The following is a 23,911-nucleotide window of genomic DNA, read 5'->3' on the forward strand; positions in this document are numbered from 1 at the left end:
CATATATATGTATGTATATGTATGTACTTACAAGAAGCGGAGTACAGCATTAAGAATAGAGACAGTGGAAATGTAATGGCTCTGTGCGATTTCAGAGGAATAGTGGATGGGGGAAGGGGGGTTCACACAGTGTGAGGGATATAAAAGATAAACGTCTAAGTATTACTTTGTCTTGTGCACCTGAAACTAATTAAAAAAAAAAAAAAAGTTCACTCCTCAGTTCTTGACGCAGTGTTCATGTATGTTTAATAGGTCAGTTTGGTTAGTCTTGTTCACATCTTCTGTATTATTGCTGACTCTTCTGTTTTTGTTTGCCTTTTTAGATTTTTAAATCAATTACTAAAAGGAGTATGGTTAAATCTCTCAGTAGCTATTATTGTTTAGTTTTTCCTTCTAGTTCTGTCAAATTTTGCTTTATATAATTTGAGGCTATGTTCCTAGGTGCAATCAGATTGATAACGGTTGCATCTTCTTAATGAACTGAGAATTTTCTCATTGTGAAGTGACTCGTAGCCTTTTTGTAACAATGCTTTTTTTCCTCATAAAGTCTGTTTTGTTTGATATTACTAGAGGCAAATGACTTTCTCGTGGTTATTTTCACAGTGTATCTTTTTCCAGCCTTTCTCTTTCAACTCTTTTATGTACTTGTGTTCTAGTTGTGTGGTTTTTTTTTTTTTTTTTTTTTTATCAAAGGTATGCATCGGGTATTTTAAAAGACAATCTGACAATATTGTACTTTGATGGGAGAATTTAATGCATTTATATTTAACATAAATACTAATATATTTTGTTTGAAATCTACCATGTTATTTTGTGTGTCTCAGTTTTTCTGTTTTTCTTTTCTTTCTTCCCTTCTTTTGGGTTGATTATTTTTATTATTTGTTTTTTCATCTATGAGTTTTGAAATTATGTACTCTTTTTCTGTGCTTTTAGTGGCTACCTGCAGGACAACATACATACTTATCATAGTCTAAAGTTAATGAATATCTTTATTCCTCTACTGACTTTTATGATATTATTGTACATTTTCTTTTTAACCCTAAATAGTATTATTTTAAAATTGTTTTATACAAGAGTTCTTTTCCTATAGACTTTTCTACACATTCATTATTTTCCTTTTTTTTTTTTTTGTTTTTTTGTTTTTTTTACTTTTTGCATTTTAGACATTCCATCTAGGATCACTTTTTCTGTTGAAGTATATACTTTGGAATTTCTTTTGGTGGGGCTCTTCTGGAGGCAAACCCTCTGAGACAAATTGTTTGTCTGATAAATTTCACTGTTTTACATTTATTTGTGAAATAAGTTTTTGTGGAGTAGAGAATTCAATATTGGAAATTATTTCATTTCAGTACATTGAAAATGTCATCTACTCATTTCCACTGTTGTAGTTGAGAGTCAAACTGTTTTTGCTTTAAAAGTATTCAGACTTCTTTCATTAGTTGTTATTGAGATTTTCTCTTTGTATTTGCACAACTTTGCTGGGAATGGATTTCTTTTTATTTATTTTGCTTACATGAGTGTAGTGGTTTAGAACACAGAATCTGGAGCCAAATTGCCTCAGTTTGAATCCCAACTCTGTCACTAAATAGTTTTGTGATCTTGAGTGTATTACTGTGTTTCCCCGAAAAATATGACCTAGCTGGACCATCAGCTTTAATGCATCTTTTGGAGCAAATATTAATATAAGACCCGGTCTTATTTTAATATAATATATTAATTATATTAATATTATATTAATGTTTTATATTGATTTTTGCTCCTAAAGACACATTAGAGCTGATGGTCCAGCTAGGTCTTATTTTTGGGGAAACTTGGTAGTTAACTTTCTGTATCATGGTTACCTTTATCTGTAATTAGAGATAATTGTGTAAACACCTAACCTCAATAAATAGTAGCTGACATTAATTATCTGAAATTATTTTAAAACTATTATGTTGTTTTAAAGTCTAATAACTTCAAATATACATGTAATACACTTAATAAATATTATTTAAAAGCACCTTTTAAAGTTTAGCAACAGTATCTCCTTATAGATCCTTTAGCTGCCTACATTATGCAGAAAAGAGTAAATTGTGCCTAACCAGAAAAATTAAAGTGCACAGCAAATTAGAGAAAAAAAAACAAACTTAGTTTGCCTCTAAATGCTGTTTATAATTTTGTATCACTCATATAACTCCTTATTTTAATGTTCTTTATCTAACTCTATATCTTTATCTTTTTTCATACCTATGTCCTATGCATGGATAGACATTTGCAGCAGAACTAAGAAAGACACGCAGTCAAGTACGCGTTTGGGAGCACTTCAGTATCAGTCCCTGAACTCTTGGAGATGGAACAGTGATTCAGATGCTAGGAGAGTCTTGAAGAGGAGTCAAGCTTTTAAAAAATGGAACAGTTGGTCACTGTAGTCTTTTACAGAGAAAGTTTCTGCTATAGAATTCCTTTGATTGTTGCTCTAAGAAGAGCCTCAGGCTTTTTCCCATAAAATGTTTGCCATATAGTTTTGCCCTGTTTAGCATTTTCATTTGCTTTTTGTCTTCTGCACTAGTCTAGTCCTGCACGTCCCAGCTCTTAAGGGCTGTCCCCTCTAGCTGTGCCTCTGGTAGCTTCTGCTGCTCCTTGACTGGTGATTCCTGTTAGGTAGTGAAACCTCCTGGGCTTGCTACCTCTCTCTGCTCTCCTCATTCTGTTTCCTTAGGCTGGCAATCCTGCTAACTCTTGGTCAATTACATATCTCTTCCTACTTACACAAAAAGAGAAACTTTAACTTTTCACTCCCCAGAAACATTTAAAGATATTTCTTATATTTTGAAAGTACTTTGCTGCCCACCCTCAAGTCAGGTCCTTGCCAGATATTTCACATATGTTTTGAAATATAAATCTGCAGTCTGTTTTGAGGAACTTTGTACAGTAGTTTTCAAAGTGTGGTTCCAATAATACTCTAAGTCATGGAGTCAATAGAGTAGGAGATGAGTAGTATGCTTTTTTAAAGAAATTAAATACGAGGAGTGATCCTAAATGGAATGTCTAAAATGTGAGAGGAAGTAAAAATATCAGATTGAATCATATACAGTCAGTGAAAATGTTTTCTGAAACTTATTTCATGATAGATATGTTAAAAAAGAAAATTACTGACATTGCTCATCAGCATGTCAGAATTTATTTACTTGCTGGCAAGAGAACCAACAAAGTGATAAAAGAGTATATCATTCAGAAAGTGTATGAAAAGAGAAAGATTACATAGTTGGGAAATGGAATGTTTACCTAAGCAGCTAGTTTAAAAAAAAAACACAAAAACAAAGAAAAATTTAAAAATATATAGTTCATTTCACAAGGTCATAGAAATATCACACCTTATCAGTTTTGGTCAGGATGAACTGAGAAGTTAATGCTAAAACTACATCTGTGACTGATAATTAGAATAACAAGGCTTTCTCCATTAGCAGACATGTCTGATAATTAATATGGAAGCATGAACTGGTGTCAGAGATTAGAAGCAGATCACTAACTAACAAATTCTGATTTATACATGTTTTTCTTAAGCCATAGCAAAGATACAGAGCACACAGTTTTCCCATTTCTTAGCTTGTGGACTTTCCCCCCCTTTGACAATAAGTATGTATGTACTGGATCATGATAACAGATGTAGTTGCTGCCATATATCTCAGTCAAAAAATCAGGAAAAACTGACTTGGACAGTCTACATCTTCTAGTCCTAAGATTCTATCTTTTTGGAAGGTAACACTGAAATTTGTTTGCTGATTTAAATATTGGTGTACTTTTAGCATTTCTCTACTTATCATCTTAGGCCTTCAGTGTAGAATTTGGTGTTGAATGACTGGCCAAAGCTAATGAAACCCACAAGATAATAGCAATAGTGAATACTTATGTAGAGCATACTATATTCCAGACACTTATATCAGTTTCACAACTGCTGTATTAGGTAAGTACTATCATTAGCTCCATTTTATAGACAAGGAAACTGATACTTGAAATGGAGGAGTGCTAGTTGGCATGGAGTCAGGATTGTGATCTTGAGCAAATTATTAAAAAGTTATGCCTCTCTTTCCTTATTTGTACAATGCAGATGTGGTATTCCCCATCCCTTGGATCTGTGTGAAGATTCAATGAGTCAATCTCAAGTGCTTAGAGCAATACTTAGAGCATTACTGTTGTTTTTAGCCCCATGATCCCTTCTGGCTCCTCACTCTACCTTGGTACCTCATTCCGACTCCAGGTCTGCACTCCTAAGAGCAGTGCTATGTTGGGTCCTCAGAGGATGATCCTGGCTGCAGGCCCTTCTAGCCTCTGGGCAGGAAGGTAATGAACCTTAAGATCTGACTTAGGGCTTTGGAGTTTCCAGGGTCGTAGGTGGTTATTGGATAACACTGCAGGTTGGCATCATCACCTAATTCAGCTTCTCAATCCACTTCAGTTTGTCCACTACACTGAAGCAGAAATGCCAATAGGAAAAGGATGCTGGTAGCAGCAAAGCAGAAATCCTGGGACTGAGGATTTGGATATAAAATATTTTTAAAATTCACAGGGTGAAATAGTCCATACCACAATACTTTAGAATTAAGTGTATAACTTAGAAACGTTTAACTTCTGAAATATAGGAGGTATACTGAATGCATACTGTATACCAGGCATTTTGTTAGGTGATTAAGATACCAAGAGGAGGGCGTTATGAATCATTTCCATCTAGTAGATGAGGGGCTCTTCTTTCACCCATGCCTGGGCTGCAAGGGATTCTACATACAAGACAAATTTATTTTTTTCTTTAGAAAAAAAATATATTTTGCTTACTAGACTAGCTAGAAGACAATTTAAAACACAGTTTTCCTCAGTGTTTGTCCAAACCATATCACTTCTTTGCTGTGGAATAAAAGTATTTTCAGAAGTGAGTAAGGGAGCATTGAAAACCCCATCATGAGTATATTATCTCCTGCAGAATCCAGTCCTGAGTATGCAAGATGATACAGGCTGAAACTTATCCCTGAGGAGTGAGGACAAGTTGGGAATAGAGCTGAACATGAGTGGATTAGACAAGGACTGACTGGAAGATCAACTGGGAATTTGATTTGGGATTATCAGCAAGTCTAAGAGAATATGAAGAATGAGGTACCAAGGGAGAGTGAGGAGCCAGGAGAGATTATGAGGCTAAAAACAACAATAATGCTCTAAGCATTGCTCTAAGCGCTTGACATTGACCCATTGAAACTACACACAGATCCATGGGATAGGGAATACCACATCTCTATTGTACAAATAAAGAAACAGAAGCATAACTTTTTAATAATTTGCCCAACATCACAGAGCTAGTAAGTGGTGGAGACAAACCCAGGCACACTGGCTTCAGAGCCCAGGCTCACAACTATTCCAGTGAGTTCAGTGTTTTATTGTTTACGTACTGCCCCACTCTATGCACATCCAGTCTAATTTGAAACTATTAAACTTTGAATTTAGTTGTTTGTGCTATGCTCAGTTAGAAAAGATTTTGAACTGTATTGCAAACCCATTGACAAGTATCAGTCTGAGGAGGGAAAGAGTCATTTTCATTATCAGGGCTTAAATATAAACTAGGTTATCTATTTAAAATTTTCCACTAACATGCTTTGGGGAACTTCATTAAGCTTTTAATAGAGCTAATGAAAATTTCAGATAAATGAAGATATTAATTAATGCTCTGGGTGCTGTGAGCACTACTAAAAAAGTACCAGATGTCACTCCTGTCCTCAGGGATTTTATATGCTAACCTGGGAGTCAAGGTTAACAAAGGTTAGCAAAAAAAAAAACAAGAGCAAACACCAAAAGACTGTGTGTGTTCTTGGGCTAATCTGTCTGGGACTCATTTAGTTTTCAGAAATGTTTCATCAAATTTTTCATAGTTTGAAAAATCAAAATTTGAAAGACTTTTAATGAATAAAAAAAGAACAGTTCTCTGTTTAGCTGTCTCCATCCCTAATTCCCCTTCCCAGATGCAATTACTTTAAATTCTTTCACATGGAGTGTTTGGTTGTTTCTGTCCCCCCCACCATTTATCTAAATTACATGCTTACATGGTGATTTCTTGAGTGATCAACTTCACATACTACTATGGAAGAGGAAGGCTAACGTCAACCTTTCCTCACACACACATACACTCTTCTCCTCTGCACATTCTCCTAATCAAGTTCTATCATAATTCTTAAACCATAGTCAGTGTTTAAATTATGACCATATAAATACCACTCATAGCTGAGCCAAACAAGGTACTATTTTTTTTCTTCCTGAAGAAAGAAATTGCTTTGTATTTGCTTAACTTCTTGTTCTCTGTATTTTAGAATCTTTCATTCTTCTTAAACTTTCAAAGAACTATACAGCCCCTCTCCATATGGTCAAACCCATAAGCTTATGTCTCAGTTCCATTTTTTTTTTTCTCCTTTAGAGACATGCAAACTAGACTGATTGCTCTTATGGCTCAGGTATCATCTGAAAAGCCCCATTCGCCAAACCCTTCTTTTGAGTTGGGTTCCAGGGGTGCTATGTTTCTTTCTATTTTGATTTATTCTCTAATGTCAAATGAACACATCTTACCCTGAAAAAGGGTGAATTGAAGGCTCTGATTATTCAAAGGACTCACCAGACTCCACAAAGTATATTCATCAAAGACTTTAGTAAAGGATAAGGCATTGCAGGATAATGTCAGCACAGATAACCATGGGAGACATCCACGATGTCCAGGAGCAGCTTCCAAGATCCTGTGTCAGTTGCACAGGGCACACTTCACCTATGGATCATGAACCACCAAAATATGGTGAGACATCTTAGTATCAAGGAAGTTACTGTCTTATTTGAGAAGGAGTCTTTCGTACCTCCCTGTTTATGTAGTTAAAACCGTATCTGGTACCAGACTCAGTAATAGAAATGAAGATAACAGAATCCAGATGCAAATCATCAATATGCATGTTTTCTACAAAAGGAAATGCTGATAAGATGGCACTGGCTGTCCCCTGGTGTGTCGAGGACAGGATTACACTACTTATTAGCACATTTCACTAGGTTTGGCCAACAGCCAATGTGATGATCACAGTCCCCTGAGAGGCTAAAAGTTGCAACATACTGACTGAAATTGACCTTGTATTCCACAAGAGGTAAAAAGACCTTAAATATCTGACAAAAGGTCATCATCTTAATGCTTACTCCCTTGTTTTTTAGGCATGAAATTATAGGTTGAAATTATTTTCCCTCAAAGTGTGGGAGGCATTGCTCCATTGTCTCTGACAATCCTATATTGCTGTTGAGAAGTCTGATCGCATTCCGATTCCTAGTTCTTTATTTTGACTTTTTTCTTCTGGAAGCTCTGTGGATCTTCCCTCTGTCCCATGTTCTGAAATTCTACAAGGTGCCTTGGTGTGGGTCTTTCATCCATTGTTAGGGTGCCCCTTTCAATGTTGAAAGTATATTCTTCAGTTCATGGAGATTTTTTCTTTGATAATTTCCTCCCTCTGATTATCTCCATATTGTGCAATTTCTATTATTCAGATATTCTACCTAGTAGATTGAGTGCTTACTTTTCTCCCCTATTTGTTTTTAAATTTAGGTTTACTTTGTGTTCAACTTTATATTTCAAATCTTTTGTCAGTTGTCATGATTATATTTTTATTTTTTTTAAAGATTTTATTGGGGAAAGGGAATAGGACTTTATTGGGGAACAGTATGTTTTTCCCAGGACCCATCAGCTCCAAGTCAAGTTGTTATCCTTTCAATCTTGGTTGTGGAGGGCGCAGCTCAGCTTCAAGTCCAGTTGCCATCGCTCAATCTTAGTTGCAGAGAGCGCAGCCCACCATCCCTTGCGGGAATCGAACTGGCAACCTTGTGGTTGAGAGCATGCACTCCAACCAACTGAGCCATCCGGCCACCCAGGAGCTCAGTGGCAGCTCAGCAGCAGCTCATTGTCTTCATTCTAGTTGCCAAGGGCACAGCTCACTGGCCCATGTGGGAATCAAACCGTCAACGCTGTTGCTTAGAGCTCATGCTCTAACAAACTGAGCCACCCATCCTCCCCTATTTTTAAATTTTTAAGACGTCTATCGTGTCATTTATTGTTCCATTTTAACAGTACTAAGTTCTTGTTTCACACATGTAATACTGTCTTTCTTCTCTGAGGGTATTAATTATGGTTTCAGTGATGTTTTCTTATGCTCTTTGTCTTGTATCTGCTTCTCCAAGTTCTTTTCTTATATTAGTTTTGGTCGCTGCCTTTCATTTTGTGTCTAGTGACTATTGGCTATCCATTCATGTTTGGAGTCACTAAGAAACGTATCTTATCAGGGTTATTGATACATAGGCCCCAGTGTGGGACCACTGCAGGGGCCAGCAGTTTTTTTGAAGGATGCTGAAATATCAGTATCTGTAGGTCTTTTCTCTTTGGTGAATTTCCCTAAGAGGACTCTTTTTAGACTCCCATCAGGTTTTCTACATTCTGAAAAGGGTTGGAGTGGACGGAGGAAGGGGATGTCCCTTGTTCAGAACACAGACTTTCGCTTAATTCCATTGGTTTCAGTTCAGTATCTCACCCCTGTACCCAATGTCCCCAAGAATAGATCTTTTCTAATTTAACCTCAGCAGAGAGCAACATGGAAGAAGTTCAGCCAGCAGAGAGGAGGCAAGGGGAGTGGGCGGGGGAGGGGGTCTCCTGGTGGCATGGAGAGAGGATGGGAAGGAGGCTAAGATTCCTGCTGCCCCCAGTCCCAAAGCCTTCTCAGGATACAGGCCTCTTGTTGGCAGCCCCTCTAAAAGTAGTTAGGATACAGCCTTTCCTTCTGCTGAGTCAGATCAGCTCTTCCAAGTGCTTTCTGTCAGAGTGTTGTTAATTCTTGTCTGCCTCTCCTCCTCTCTCATCTTCTGTCTTTGTTGATTCATGCCTTTAAAAAAAAATCTCTTTACTCTATTTTTTTTTAATTAAAGGTTATTGGGGTGACAATGGTTAGTAAAGTTACATAGGTTTCAGGTGTACAATTCAGTAATACATCATCTGTATATCACGTTGTGTGTTAACCACCCAGAGTCAGTTCTCCTTCCATCACAATATTAGACCCCATTTATCCTCATCTGCCACCTCCTTTCCCCCTTACCCTGTGGTAACCACTAAACTATCTTTACTCTTATTTCAGTTTGATTTGTGAGGAAGCAGAGATAAACACGTGCACTTAGTCGATTTTGACTGGCAGCTCTGGGCCTCAGCTTTCTTATATCTAAAATGCGGGACATAGAGTAGATCACCTGTAAGTTTCCATGAATTTCAAATTCTATGAATCCATGATTGTGTAGGACTGACTCTAAATATTGTCAGAATTCGAACAGGGCAACTAGTAGAGCCTCCATCATTAGGAAAAGTTTCATCTTAGTGGTGGGGACTGGAAAGTTGTGTGTAGATTGAATAAGTGGAGAGAAGAAGGAGACAGCATAAGTGAATGCAGAGAAGCAGCTATGACCACTATGGGAAAAGTACATATTGAAAATTAACAAGAAACAAAGTTATATATTCACTGGGTGTATATTTAGAACTTGTAGAGGGCTTTCAGAGGCTGAAATTTAAATTTAACTGCACTAAGAAATGTCACTCTTCAAAAAGAATGTAATATTGGTACCAAATAGTATTTCTTTTCATCTCATAACCTTTGCACAATTCTTGTTCATATCATTCTCCTTAAAGTGGATTGAAAAAAAAAAAATCCTCATTTTTCTCTTTCAAAGAAAAACTTTTTAAAGATTAATGATATTATTTTGAGAACTGATGCCACATTTTTTGAGGCAAAGTATAATTTTGATGTCACATTTTATATGCCCTTTCATTTTCTTGTAGGTTTTATTATTGTATGCATATAATACGAAGCCCCTGAAGGTTTCCGATGTTGAAAATACCACTTACAGCGATGCATGTGTTGGCTCTTTCTGGGTTTCACTGAACAGGCAAGTAAAGATGGATTATCTACAACTCTAACCTTCACTGTTGGTATTTTCATAAAAACAAGCTGTTTCAGTAATATACAAGGTAACAGAAGATATTTTTAGGAAAAAATCTCCCTTTTACTTAGGGCTGCGTGACACTGCAGTGGTTAAGAACACAAATTCTGAATCCAGCCTGCTTTGGTTCAAATGCCAGGCGTGCCCCTTATTACCCTCTCAACCTTGAGCAGGTTCCTGTGCCTCAGTTGCTTCAGAAAAATGGGAATAATAATAATAATACCTAGGGTTGTTGGAGGAACAATTCCTGAAATTTATAACAATTTTATGAAATTTATACAAAGTACAGGATGTTGTCTGTACTATATATTGCCTAAAATTTTGCGTGTATTTAAAAATTAATGTGGCTCTGAATTGAGTTGCAAAATTAAGCCCATACTTCTCCATATCCCTTGTCTTACTCTTTCCTCTTACCCAATCCTGTTTTATATTGTTCCCTAGTCAAAAATCTCTGCTTCAGCTAGGTTGCTTTCCTCCATCAAATAGGGCATGTCTCTAACTTTGGCTCATGCCTGGTTTCTCTCTGTTCCTGTTTCACTTTACCAAACTCCTTGTTTGTTTTTTATTTGTTTCATTGCTTAGTTAATTTAGCTTTGATTCCATTGTTCATTGCTCTTATGACCTCAGCCTCCATTTCTTTGGTTGCAAAATGGAATTAATACCTATTCTGCCTCCTTTCAGGGTTATTGTTAGGATCAAGCCAGACAATGTACGCACATAGTTTGAAAGGCGGAAGCACAGGGCAAATGTCAAGTCTCATTACTAATTCCTTACTAACGCTCATGTTTTTTTTTGTCAGTGTCAGCTCTCTGTCCCACTGGGTACCTAGTAAGTGCTTAGGGAACTGAGGCTTGGTGCTTCTCTGTCTTTCCCTACAGAACTCGTGCTCTGTGATTTTCATTTCCAAGGACTCTGGCCTCGGCATGAAAGAGAATAAAACAAGAAATGTTTCAAGAACTGGCATACTTTGAATTATTTGGACAATTTTCTTTTTCTTTCTTTTTCTTTTCTTCCTCCCTCCCTTACCTCCTCCCTGTCTCCCTCCCTTTCCCTCTCCTCTCCTCTCCTCTCCTCTCCTCTCCTCTCCTCTCCTCTCCTCTCCTCTCCTCTCCTCTCCTCTCCTCTCCTTCCCCTCCCCTCCCTCCCTCCCTCCCTCCCTCCCTCCCTCCCTCCCTCCCTCCCCCTCTCTCTCTTTCCCTCTTTATTTTAGTGAAATGGCAGAAAATCTAGACACAGGTCATATACCAGCACAGCTAAGCAACAAAATTAGGAAATTAGGCACTTGCCCTGTACATCCAGAAACATGGCAAGATTTTTTTTTTTCAGAACCACATTATGAAAATTATTATAATTTCTGTGGAGTAGAAGGTAATCAAACTGACAGGTTCTTTTTTATTCCAAAATGTTATTTTTGGTGTGTTCCTGATTGATGGTGGGGTTACTACAGTTAGGGACATGTCCCTGTCACTGAGGCCATCACAGAGGAGGGTGACTGACAACCTTTCATCTGATCTGTCACTTGGTGACATGGTGAAAATGGACAATTTCTCTCATCCAGGGTGATGTTTCCTGTGCTCTTATGAGGGTCAAGATAAGATCAGCTCATGGGGAATTGCTCTTGTTAATCATCCTTTAGAAGGCAAAATAAGAGGAAAAGTGGAGAACTGACATTCCTGATTTTTTTTTCCCTGATGTTCGTTTGTTATATTGGACAATTTAGTTCTTTTCCATAAAAATTTCTCCCCTTCCCTGGCTGGAGACACCTGCACCCCACACACATACGGGCATGCACAGGCACGCTGGGCCTGTATTGTAGTCACTGGGCCAGGCAGGTGGCTGTTTGCCTCCGTCAACTGTTTCAAGTCTTTCCCATTTTCCAACTCTGCTCACCAGTTCACCTCTGCCTTTGTGGCTCCAGACGCTTTCAGTCTGCAGCTTAATTGCCACTGTGTCCTCTGCCCTCCTCCTTTGCTTTTGCTTTTCCTCCTGTGTTGATTTTTCTCCCTACCCTCCACTCCACACACAATACATTTCAGTGCTGTGGGCTCATTGATTGGGGTTTTTTTTTAGAGCCATTGCTAACTTCTCATAATTTTTACCTTCAGGTCAGCAGGACAATCATAGCACGTCATTAAGGTTTACACAGGAGGGAATCTTTTTGTCATTGCTTGGAGTTCCTTTGCCCATATGGATATTTATTTTCTTTATTTTCATGTGAGGCAGTATTTTGGATGTATACATTTCTTTCATTGTGCCTGTGCCAGTTGGTAGTTACATGTCTATCTGATTGTATAGCAAGATCATAAACATTATGCCTGTTTGAATTGTGTCTCTTTGCTCATGTTTCTTAAATGAAGGAATAATTGAATGAATTATGTTTAGGGATGCCAGAAAACTGAGTGTTAAATAACCAAGGACTTACTCTACACATTATTGATTCTGGGAATAAATGGATGCCTTTTTAAACTTTTAAATAAAATACATATGTATTTATTTTTAGAGTTATTTCAATTCATGAGAAACTGTTTAATCTTACGCAAATAGCTGAAATATCATTGCCAGCAATTTCTGAAATTACTCCAGATGAAAATGTATCTGAAATACGAAAAATGGAAGAGAAATCAATTGATAAAGAAATGAAAGTAAGTTATTAAATAATGGAAAATTACATTGCTATTGCAGGATGGATGTCATTCTACATAAATGCTTATTTTTTACTTCATCAGAGCAGAACTATGTAGCTAAACTTGAATTTTATGGATCTTCTGCCCTCTATTCTCTCTATGTAGAGTCCCAGATATGACCCAACTTTTAGACACATAAGTAGTGTTTCCTTCAAAGCTCTTCGAAGCATACAAATTATAAGAATTTGGTGGTGAATGAAAACAGAGCCAATCTAGAGAAGTCATTCAGCTGTAACTGAGTTCCATGAAACAATGTTCTGTAACTTCATTACATTACTTTTAATTCTCGCTCTAAGTCTATTATTTGAGCATTTTTATTACCCAATTAATGTGTGAAGTCAGAATATCTTCAAATGGAAGAAAAACTAGTGTTTGTTTAAGTGAATTGTCAAACTAATTAGTTCATAACATTTGAAAGTTAAGAAATGAAAGGAACACATAAAGTTTTCTATTTTCCAGTATAATAACCAGCACTTAAGAAAATAAAGCAGCTAGATTCCGGGTTATAGCAAATAAATCCTGTTGATGAAACCTACCAGTCCGTTGTCATGACAACCTTCGCTTGGAGCTAATTAGAAGTTAACCAGGACACTTGAAGCGATCAATTCTGGTCAAGAATTAGACAGGATTTCATAACCTCTTTAATCTAATATATTTCTTTCTATCACAGTATAGATTTTTGGTGGGTTATTAAATATAAGGGTTCAGAAAAATGTGCCTTTGGTTAATATTTCTCATTCCCTTCCTTTGTGTTTTCTCCCCCCCCCCCCCAATTTTTGTTGTCTGAAATAAGCCAAGAACTTCAGAACACAGATATTAATTTAGGATGTATTGGGAGGGTTACATAACAGGTGTTCCAATCACTTCTGGCTTGAAAACCTACATGTCTTTTTAAAATGAACACCATCAGCTCAGAATGACTAAGTTATTTTAACCTGTCATTCACAGTTTTCGGGGTGTCTTCAGAGTATATTAGGTACTTCAAAGCATGTGAAAGGTACAACCCGTCCTGATTTTAAGACAAAAACACCTGTTTGGAATGATAGCATACTGATATGAAAAGCTTAAATTATGTTTGTTTGCCAAGTCATCTAAGGTTAGTTCAGCAAACATGTATGGAAGGCCTGGCTTGTACGAGGCAATTAAAATTGCTGTAAACTCAAATTATCCCAAATATTAAAGTAATATGAAAACAGAAGACAATACAATTGGACATTAGCATCAATGAATAAATTGTTTTTGGGAAATAATTATTTGCAAAAATTTCCTAGGCTTGGGGAGAGAGGACAGGCAGACATCAGTCCAATTAGGTCCTTGCCATGGAGGAGGTTAATCACTGTATGCGTGTGGCTATAGGTACCTAGATGTCATAATGAGCCAGTGGCCTGGCAGCCCTCTTTTAGCAAGCAAAGTGTGACATTCAAAGAAACATCACCCTGATGTTCAAAACCATTGAAGATGATCTAAATCTTTATGGAGTCTCTTGTAAGAACATCTGAGAAGGATTCCTTCCTAATGCACAGCACAACTTCCCCTGTTACGTTTTCTTTTCCCCAACTGTCTTGCTCTGGGTATCTCCCTGACATCCACAGCTGCTCGCCAACATCTGTCTCGTTTGGCTCTAACTCCTAACTAAATCTTTGCCTCCAACGCAGTCTGCGTGGAGAGTTTTGTTTTCTCTCCCCTTCCTGCTCTGGCTCAGCTCTTTATTATGTGTGTTCAACTTGGTCTCTGACTTCCTCCAGTTTTCCTGTTTCCCCCATTATCTGGATTCTACACTGTATAAAAGGGTAAGGTTGCTGGAATCCTTCCCTCTAAGTCGTAGGGCTGTTGATACAAACTATTCTCATTTATTACTTTTAAATCTCCTTCATAGAGGTGTGTGTGTGTGTGTGTGTGTGTGTGTGTGTGTTGAGAGAGAGAAAAAGTTGAGCTAGACTTTGTACTTGCTTACATAGCTCAGACAGCGCTCCCTATAAGTGGAAATAACGGCCATTTTCCCTTGCACACCAAAATATCCTGTGTCCTCACTGTACTGTTTCAGCGATTATCTGTCTGTTTCTTCCTGTCTCTACTGTGAATTCCTTTGCTCAGGGTTCCTATTCATCATTTGATCTCGCCCAGGAACTGAAACATAGCACCTCTTCAGTCCTTGCTTGTGAAACTTCTAGTTGGAGACTTGTGGAGGGCACTCATTCCTGACTGAGGCTACTGCAAGAGATGAGACGTGAGGTCACGGGACTGAATGTTACTCAGGGGGCAGTGAGCCATCTGCTGTGGCAGGAGTATGGGGTGAATGTGGTGGGAGATGGGGCTGGTGGGTGGGTGGAGCTGAGTGCTTCCTCCTCTCTGGTCTCATACGTGGTGCGGGAGGTCCCTCTCTCCTGCTCCTCCCACCCGACCACGAGCTCCTTAAGGGCTCAGTCTTGTTCATCTCGGTTACCCCTCCATGGCACTTAGGACGCATTCAGTAGATGTGGAATGAAGAAATGATCAATGACTGTTTTTCTGCAGAAAATGCCATGGGAAGGCAAGGCTGGGTGTGTGGGGGGGGGGAGTCGGAGAAGGTGGGGATCGTATCTGGAGGGCATCACATGATCCGCACTATGTCTATAAGGTAACCCTGGTGGCATGTGAAGGAGGGATGAGAGAAACGAGTTTGGAGGATGGAAAACAGTTTAGGAAGCTTTTTCCGTATTATAGGTAAAAGATGATGAGGATTTCAACTAAGTCAAAGAATTGGCTTTATTGTTATATTTTTGAAGTAACTCAAAAGACCATCCCTCATAGAACCAACAGATGCTCCTTTTTAAAAGGAGAAATGGCAGAGATTGAGCGAGAGTCATTCTGTGTCCTCCCAGGCCCCTCGCCAAACACAGCACTCTGCCAGCAGTTTTCTGACGGGAGGGATGAGCTCAGTGCTTTTCCTGTCTTCATTTCGGGGGTAACGAGGTCACGCGAGGTCTCTCACAGCTCAACATGGAATCAGCCAGTTTCTAACATGTGTGCTGTTTACCTTAAATAATGCCAAAGAAATAGAAGTTGTTCAGGTGAAATTTCTCTTTAATAAATGTGGAGACGAGCAGTGAAAGTCATTTATCAGGTAACATTGCTGCCCATCTGCTTCGTGAAATGATTAATGATACAGACAGTGTCATTTGCTTGATAGCTCTTGATGAAATCATGACAGTAACTCATCATGGCTGAATTACTGAGTTACAGCCATCGTCATGGCTGTTACTGACACCTTTTATATAGAAAGAAAACATACTTTAACCAGTCCTAAGAACTCAATTAGAAATACAGATAATGAGAGGAATATAGAAGTAGATGTGTGTTCTCCTCTCCTGAAATGAACCAGAAGCCTGGAGGGTTAATCAGAGAACTGGTATACCTTGATCAGTGCTGGGGATCCTGCCGCCATCCATCCTTTTGTCTCATTGAATCTGACCTATATTTAGCCACGATCACTTCCTGGGCAAACAGTTTGAGTAGCCTCCTAGCTGATTTGTCTTTCTCTTGTCTCTTCCCAGTGCAATTCACCTTTTTTTTCTTTTTTGTGAGAACGTTTAAGTTCACCTTTAAGTTCACACTTAAGTGTCACCTCTTGGTGAGAACAATCCAGTTCACCTTTAAACTGTAGCCAAAATCATCCCTTTAAAGCACCCTGATCATTATTCCCTCGGTCCAGTAACTCAGTGTCCTCCACGACAAAATCCAAATTCCTTACTTTTCCATGTCCCACCACTCTCATAGCTATGCCTCCTGTACAAGCCCGCAGTAAACACCGTATCAGATCCCTCATGTGCGTTGAGTGCCCACTGTTTTGTTGCTTCCATAGTCTTTGTCTCCATTCTCTACCAATTGAAATTCTACTATTCTGTTAACGCTCAGTTCCTTTGACCCTTCCTCCATTACATCTTCCCTGTTCATCCTACTTACACTTACTGTCCCACTTCTAGGCTCCTACAACATGTCATAACGATGAGGTTCTGACCTACCACAGTCCATTTGGTATTTTATTTAGCTATGTATGCATCTGTTTTTTCTCAGTTATAAACTTTAGGGGGATAGTGCCTATTTCTTTATCTGTGTTCCACAGTACCTAATACAATGCTTTAAATATATTTGTTAAATTGAATTAAATTAGCTATAGCTTTGGAATGCTAAAATTTCATCTTTTCTATATTTATGCATTTATTAAAACTTGGACATAACATGCATGGTTGGGGCTGTGAGTTCGATAGCTTCCTTTTTTTTTTTTTTAAAGGATTTAACCAGCATTGGTCAGTTATAATGTAAAAATTAATGGACTTGACTCATTTTAATATTTCTGAATGCTAGTACATGCTACCATGAAGCAAATTGTTGCTTTCTTCCAGGATGGATATTGGCAACTTTGTGCAGCAGGCATAGTTTTTCTCTGATAATGTTATAATTATGACTCCTTTAATTGCTAAGTACAGAAAATGGTGGGGAGGCCAAATTTGGCAGGGGCCAATAAGGAAGCTCATGCATCGCCAAGGACTGGGAACAATACACAGTGGACCTGACAGAAAATGGAGCTGGAGAGTCAGGAGCCAAAGTTGTGCTCAGTTCCACAGGGGGTATAAGTTCTCACTCATCTCTGTTTCCTGCTCCTACTCATCTTACATTTGGCCCAATGCCTGCCTTCTCCAACTCTGTATCAGGACTTCTTAGCACATGGCCAGTACTGATTACAACTCTCTTCTGCGGTCCTTCCTTATAGGAAATTATAGTGATAAAGGATCTGAGTGTTTCAACCCCGCCTAAGGGTAAATCCCTCATGGGTCAGATGTCCACACATAAACACAGCCCTGTCCATCCAGCAGGGCCTGTGGCAGTGTCATCAACAGTAGACAGCATATGATATTGATTCTTGCTTCCTACTCACTTACTCTTTCCATTTCTTCCCCTATTCCTGACCATTCTTCTCTGCTTCAACTCATTTCTAGACTCTCGTCTCAGAAGAAAAGTGGTTTTCCAAAATCTTATTTTGGTGCGAATTACTTTACTTGTTATTCTTCTGTGACGTGAATTTTAACAGTGAATATTCGGGGAAATAATCCTAAAACAATGTATCATTTTCAACTAAATCTTATCTTTCGTGGCCATCCTGTATCTTTTCAAATAACCCTAATTACTGACGGGATTATGAACTTTGGATCCCTCCAAGTCTCCTCCTGGGAATTAAGAGTTAGGTGATGATGCAAGAAAAGACAAATAAAATAAATAGCATATAATTAAAATATATACTGTTTACCAATAAGATCAACCCCACTATACTGTCTTCTTATTTCTAGAACATGATTATTGAATGTTGCTCTGAAATAAGAAGTCTGTTTTTGAGTGATAGAGCGCCATCACCACTATCTGAGGTATGTATCTTTTGTAAAACTGTATCTGATTCACTCACAAGTATTATTGTTGCTATAGAAATAGAAATACAGAAACCATCTATTATGAAAGTACCAAGGGCCTAACCCTTCTTAATTAATGTGAGAGAGTGATAAACATTTTATAATAGCATGTTATTTTGTTTAAAAATTAACCAGTACAGAAATTTATTAAGAGGATAATTTTAAAAACAGCTCAAGTCTACCATCCAGACAATAATCATTATTAACATTTTGGAGACCATCCTGTACATGCATTCTATAACCTGCCTCTTTTCATTCACTAATGTTATAGACATATTGTTATGTGAAATGTCTATCTTGTTATATTTAATGCTCACATAATAATTTCTTTTGTGTATTGTTGTGTCAGGCTCTTTTTATGTAAACAGATTTTATTCACGGATCTTGTGGGTGATAGGTATATACATATTTCACTCTTATGCGTTATTGCCTCAGAGTTAATTCTCAGGAATAAGATTTTGGAGTAAAAAGTGTATATACATTTTTGTATTATGATAAAATATACATAAGATAAAGTTTACAATTTTAACCATTTTAAGTGTACACTTCAGTGGTGTTAAGTACATTCACAATGTTGTGCAACCATCACTACCATCCATTTCCAGAAATATTTGTACGCATTAAATAATAACTGCCCATTCCCTCCTCCCTGAACTCCTGGTAACTTCTATTTTCTGTTCTACTATTTACCTATTCTGGGGACCTCAGATAAATGGAATCATACAATATTGGTCCTTTTGTGGCTAGTTTATTTCATTTAGCACAATGTTTTCACAGTTCATCCATGTTGTAGAATGTGTCAGTACTTCATTCTTTTTCAAGCTGAATAATAATCCACTGTATATAGATACCATGTTTTTTTAATCCATTCTTCTGTGGCTGGACATTTGAGTTGTTTCCACCTTTTGACTATTGTAAATAATGCTGCTAGAAACAAGGGTGTACAAGTATCTGCTTGAGTCCCTGCTTTCAATCCTTTTGGGTGTATACCTAGGAGTAGAATTGGTGGGCTGTATGGTAATTCTATGTTTAACTTTTTGAGGAACCCCCAAACTGTTTTCTTCCAAAGCTGAGCCATTTGAAAATACCTATGTAGCTTTTCTGGGTGTTAGATGGGTTGCATGTACCACTATTCACGTGGGACAGCTTCCACTTCACTTTTTTAAGCTGTTAAATCCTAGAGGGTCGTGCTAGGCTGTTTAACTTCCTTTGGCTAATTTTATTACATTATCATATGCCTCTTTTTAACAAAAGAGAGGTTTGGGTTTAACAAAACTGCCCAAATTGTGGCAATGACAATACTCTCTTTAAATTGTCTTTTATAGCATTAGGCACAAGGTTCCAAATATTCTGTAGTTGGTATTTACTAAGTCTTAAAGAATTCTGTTAACATAACTTTTTTCTTTTGGTTGAGAGTTGCAGATTTTTTTTTTTTGTACCAGCCAAGAACTGTCTGAATAGATTCCATGAGCAGCTAGAATTGCATCTTTCTTCTGTGAGGCATTATCATTGTGTCCTCAAGTGAAGAGTATCCTTTGTATAAGTTCATGAGACATCCACTTAATATTCTTATATTCTTTTGAAGACAATGCCGGATGACATCAGTCCCACATTGCTTTTAAAACACAGCGCTGACTTTGATTCCATCCTCTCACTGTTCACTTCTAACTGTCAAATTTGACTAAGGGAAAAAGAAACCCCTTAAGAAAAGGCCAGGCTATTAATGTGCTCTTCAAAATGCTAAGAAAAGGCTAAGCTGTTTATAGCATTTTCAAAATGCTCATCTCTCAATTTGCCCGCAATAGTGTCAAGGTGAAATATGCTCTCATTCACCCCGCAACCGAGAGCCTTTGTGTTATCGGGCTCAAAGTATTGGTTCTACTTTTGTTAGGCATGCAATTTGGGGTATAATGATACTTGGATATAATTTAAACCAAAATATAATCATGAACCTGATATTGTGTATTTACTCTAAAAGTGGCAAGAAGCGTATGCACTGTTTGATAAAGTAAGCCTCGCTTCATTCAGGATATAACTGTATTTCAGAATCAAAGGGACAATTTGCTGAAGTTGAGTTACTTAGATAACGTCCAAGGAGGTGAGAGGCCGGGGTATCATTAGCAAATCTGTTCATTGCTTTCTATTTTGCTGAAAACAGAGTTAAATATGTAGTTTCATTTACTTCATTTTGCTAAATAATTTTGTCTTGATAAAAAACTGGACCTTCCTTTTTTTCTTAAAATTAAAGTTTATTGGGGTGACAATTGTTAGTAAAGTTATGTAGATTTCAGGTGTACAATTCTGTGTTACATCATCTATATATCACATTGTGTGTTCACCATCCAGAGTCAGTCTCTTTCCATCACCATATATTGGCTCTCCTTTAACCCTCATCTACCACCCCCCACCCTCCTTACCCTCTGGTAACCACTAAACTATTGTCTGAGTCTATGAGTTTTTGTTTCTTTATTTGTTTGTCTTGTTCTTCGGTTGTTTTCAGTTTAGTATACCACGTATCAGTGGAATCATATGGTTCTCGACTTTTTCTGTCAGACTTATTTCGCTCTGCATTATAATCTCAAGATCCATCCATGTTGTTCGAAATGGCACTATTTCATCTCTCTTATGGCAGAATAGTATTCCATTGTATACATATACCACGTCTTCTTTATCCAATCATCTATCGAAGGACACTTTTGTTGTTTCCATGTCTTGGCCACTGTAAATAAAGGTGCAATGAAAATTGGAGTACATATATCTTTATGGACAAATTTTTTCAGATTTTTTGATAGATACCCAGGAGAGGGTTGCGGGTCATATGGTGATTCTATTCTTAATTTTTGAGGAACCTCCACACTGCCTTCCATAGCGGCTGCACCAATCTGCATTCCCACCAACAGTGTATGAGGGTTCCTTTTTCTCCACAGCTTCTCCAACACTTGTTATTATTTGTCTTGTTGATGATAGCCATTCTGACTGGGGTGAGGTGATATCTCATTGTGGTTTTGATTTGCATTTCTCTGATGATTAGTGATATTGAACATTTTTTTTATGTCTATTGGACATTTTTTATGTTTATTTGGAAAAATGTCTCTTCAGGTCCTCTACCTGCTTTTCAATGGGATTTTTTTTTTTTTGTTTGTTTGAGTTAATATTTTTGATATTAGCCCCCTCGGAGGTGTTGTTTGCAAAAAAATCTCCCCCCATTCGTTGGTTGCCTCTTTTTTTTTGTGATGGTTTTTTTTGCTGTGCAGAAGCTTTTTAGTTTGATGTAGTCCCATTCATTTATTTTAGCTTTTACTTCCCTTGCCTTTGGGATCAAATTCATAAAATGCTCTTTGAACCCAAGGTCCACAAGTTTAGTACCTATGTTTTCTTATATGCAGTTTATTGTTTCAGGCCTTATGTTTAGGTCTTTGATCCATTTTGAGTTAATTTTGGTACACGGTGACAGATAGCAGTCCAGTTTCATTCTTTTGCATGTGGCTGTCCAATTCTCCCAGCACCATTTATTGAAGAGGCTGTCTTTTCCACTGTTTTTGGCTTCTTTGTCAAAAATTGTCTGTCCATATTTATGTGGGTTTATTTCTGGGTTCTCAGTTCTATTCCGTTGGTCTGTGTGTCTGAAAACTGGACCTTTCACAATGGGCATATAGTTCATTTTAAGAGAATTGTTGATTTTTTGCCTCATATAGTTGAGTCAATTAGAAAAACCACTGGAAATTATCTGGACAAATTTTTCTTACATTTAAATTAACCCACAAAGAAGTGGCAGGTGTAAATTTATCCATTTTCCTTGTTAATACTTTGGACACTAGCCATTCGAGATTTTTGCCCTTATTCCACCTGAATCTCATGCAGCTGTGCCGTTATGTTCTTTTGTCAACCACCTGTGAGAGCACAGTGTGGTGGGAAGAGCGCTCGGCCCAAGTTCTAGTCTCAGTTTTGCCTTGACAAGTCAGTAACCCTTAAAGACCTTAAGTCAATTAGATTCTGTTAAAGGTCTCGAGAGCAATGTATCTTAGTGGATAAAAATATGATTTGATTCTTGTTTCCACCATGTATTGATTGTGTGACTATGAGCAAGTTACTTTACTTCTCTGTGCTTTGGTTCCTTATTTTGTACCTTGGTGATAGCTACTCCTCTTGTAGAATTACCTCAGAAACAACATACAACCCATTTAGTATTGTGCTAGTACAATGCCAGTGGTAAGCATTCAATGCATTGTGGCCATTTTTATTTTTCCCAGCCTTAAAATTATGTGAAAGGAGTCATTCTTCATTTGACCATTAGCAACTCCCTTCATTAGTGGTCTTTGGCTTGTCTAAATGTTTGCTAATTTTCAATAGAGTAAAATTGGCATTTAATAACGTGTAGATGTATTTTTAGTATTATTTTTCAACCATCCTTTTTTAATTAAATTTTTTGTCTTGAGATAACTACAGATTCACATGCAATGATAAGAAATAGTATAAAGAAATCCAGTTCTTCCCAATGGCACCATCTTACAAAACTATAGTACAATATCACAACCAGGATACTAATGTTAATAAAGTCAGGATACAGAACAATTTTGTCCCAAGGACCCTTCTTGTTATCTTTTTGTAGCTATCTAAACTTCCTAGCCCCCGCCCCTATCCCTGACCCTGATACTTGGCTAATCTAGTCTCCATTTCGATAATTTTGTCATTTTCAGAATGTTATATTAAAGGAACCATACAGTATGTAACTTTTGGGGGTTGGCATTTTCTCACTCAGCCTAATTCCCTAGAGAGCCATTAAACTATGCTTTTCATGAATAAAAAAAAAATCCTTATGAATATTGACACATTTTATTGTGGCAACAGATTTATCATTAGCCAAAAGTGCTTAATGTGGTACCTGGCATAGAGTCCATAAGTGCACAATAAATGTTCAGGGGGGCGCAGTCGTGGGTTCCCACTCTACCTACCTCTGCCCTTCCTCCTCCTCCTCCGTCCTTCTCCTCTTTCCTCACCCCCTTCTTCTCCACATGCTCGTATTAATATTGACAAAGGCTGATTGCTCAAGTTAAAAAATTCTATAAAGAATTAAATGAAATGATTTATGGGAAAATTCTTTGTAAATTGCAAGCTCTGTTAGACTATCTATCAGAAACTTACGGTCTGTGTTGGCCACGTTATAAGAATGGTTTGCAGGTGCTTGTGGTGTATACAGATGTGAATAACAGAGTCAACGTGAACAGGTTGTGTTTTTTTTTTCCTACACTGTGCACAGGGGGCCTGCCCTCCTGTTTGCTCCTGCAGTGGGAACTGCAAACCAACAAAGCCTGTCATGCTTTGATTCTAAGCAGCAAAGTCTCATGAACAAAACGCAAACTTCATTTCATGTTCTTTATAAGCCTTTGCTCTAAAAAGGGCCTCTGTTTCTAGTTAAGCCCAGTGAGCTCCCTCATAAAAGCATCAAGAAATGCCAAGTATCGTGCGAACTCGAGAGTTCTCATTTCTGTATGCCAGGTCAAAAGCCCACAGGCAGACCCAAACCAGCCCTTCAGGAGGGAACCCAACTTCACTGGACTCAGTTACAGCATTTCTTCCAATAGCTTTTGCTGCTGAGATTTGCAGTCCTGACCTTTGAGTGGAGTTAAACCCTTACTCTGATAGAATTTCCCCCTATTCAGAAATAGGTTATGTGTAGGACATACATACATGTTTGAATCAGGATAGAGTAGGTTATTGCTGTGCTAACAAATAAACCCAAATCTCCATGGAAATAAATGTTTATTTCTTTCTCAT

The 23,911-nt window shown here is 37.8% G+C and overlaps 1 protein-coding gene across 2 annotated transcripts in view; it reads left to right on the forward strand.

Annotated features, from left to right (window-relative positions):
- The window catches only part of CFAP54 (cilia and flagella associated protein 54), a 252,306-nt gene that overhangs the window by 216,264 nt on the left and 12,131 nt on the right, over window positions 1–23,911 (forward strand). The window contains exons 65-67 of one of the 2 annotated variants that reach the window (XM_019732067.2): window positions 9,851–9,957; window positions 12,512–12,653; window positions 18,020–18,094. In XM_019732067.2, the coding sequence (XP_019587626.2) occupies window positions 9,851–9,957; window positions 12,512–12,653; window positions 18,020–18,094 (324 nt within the window). Of the gene's footprint in view, window positions 1–2,247; window positions 3,004–9,850; window positions 9,958–12,511; window positions 12,654–18,019; window positions 18,095–23,911 lie in introns of those variants that run through there. The other variant, XM_019732066.2, reaches the window with a different exon arrangement.

Source organism: Rhinolophus sinicus, linkage group LG02 (assembly GCF_036562045.2).
Source record: "Rhinolophus sinicus isolate RSC01 linkage group LG02, ASM3656204v1, whole genome shotgun sequence".
In the NCBI taxonomy this organism is placed as follows: domain Eukaryota; kingdom Metazoa; phylum Chordata; class Mammalia; order Chiroptera; family Rhinolophidae; genus Rhinolophus; species Rhinolophus sinicus.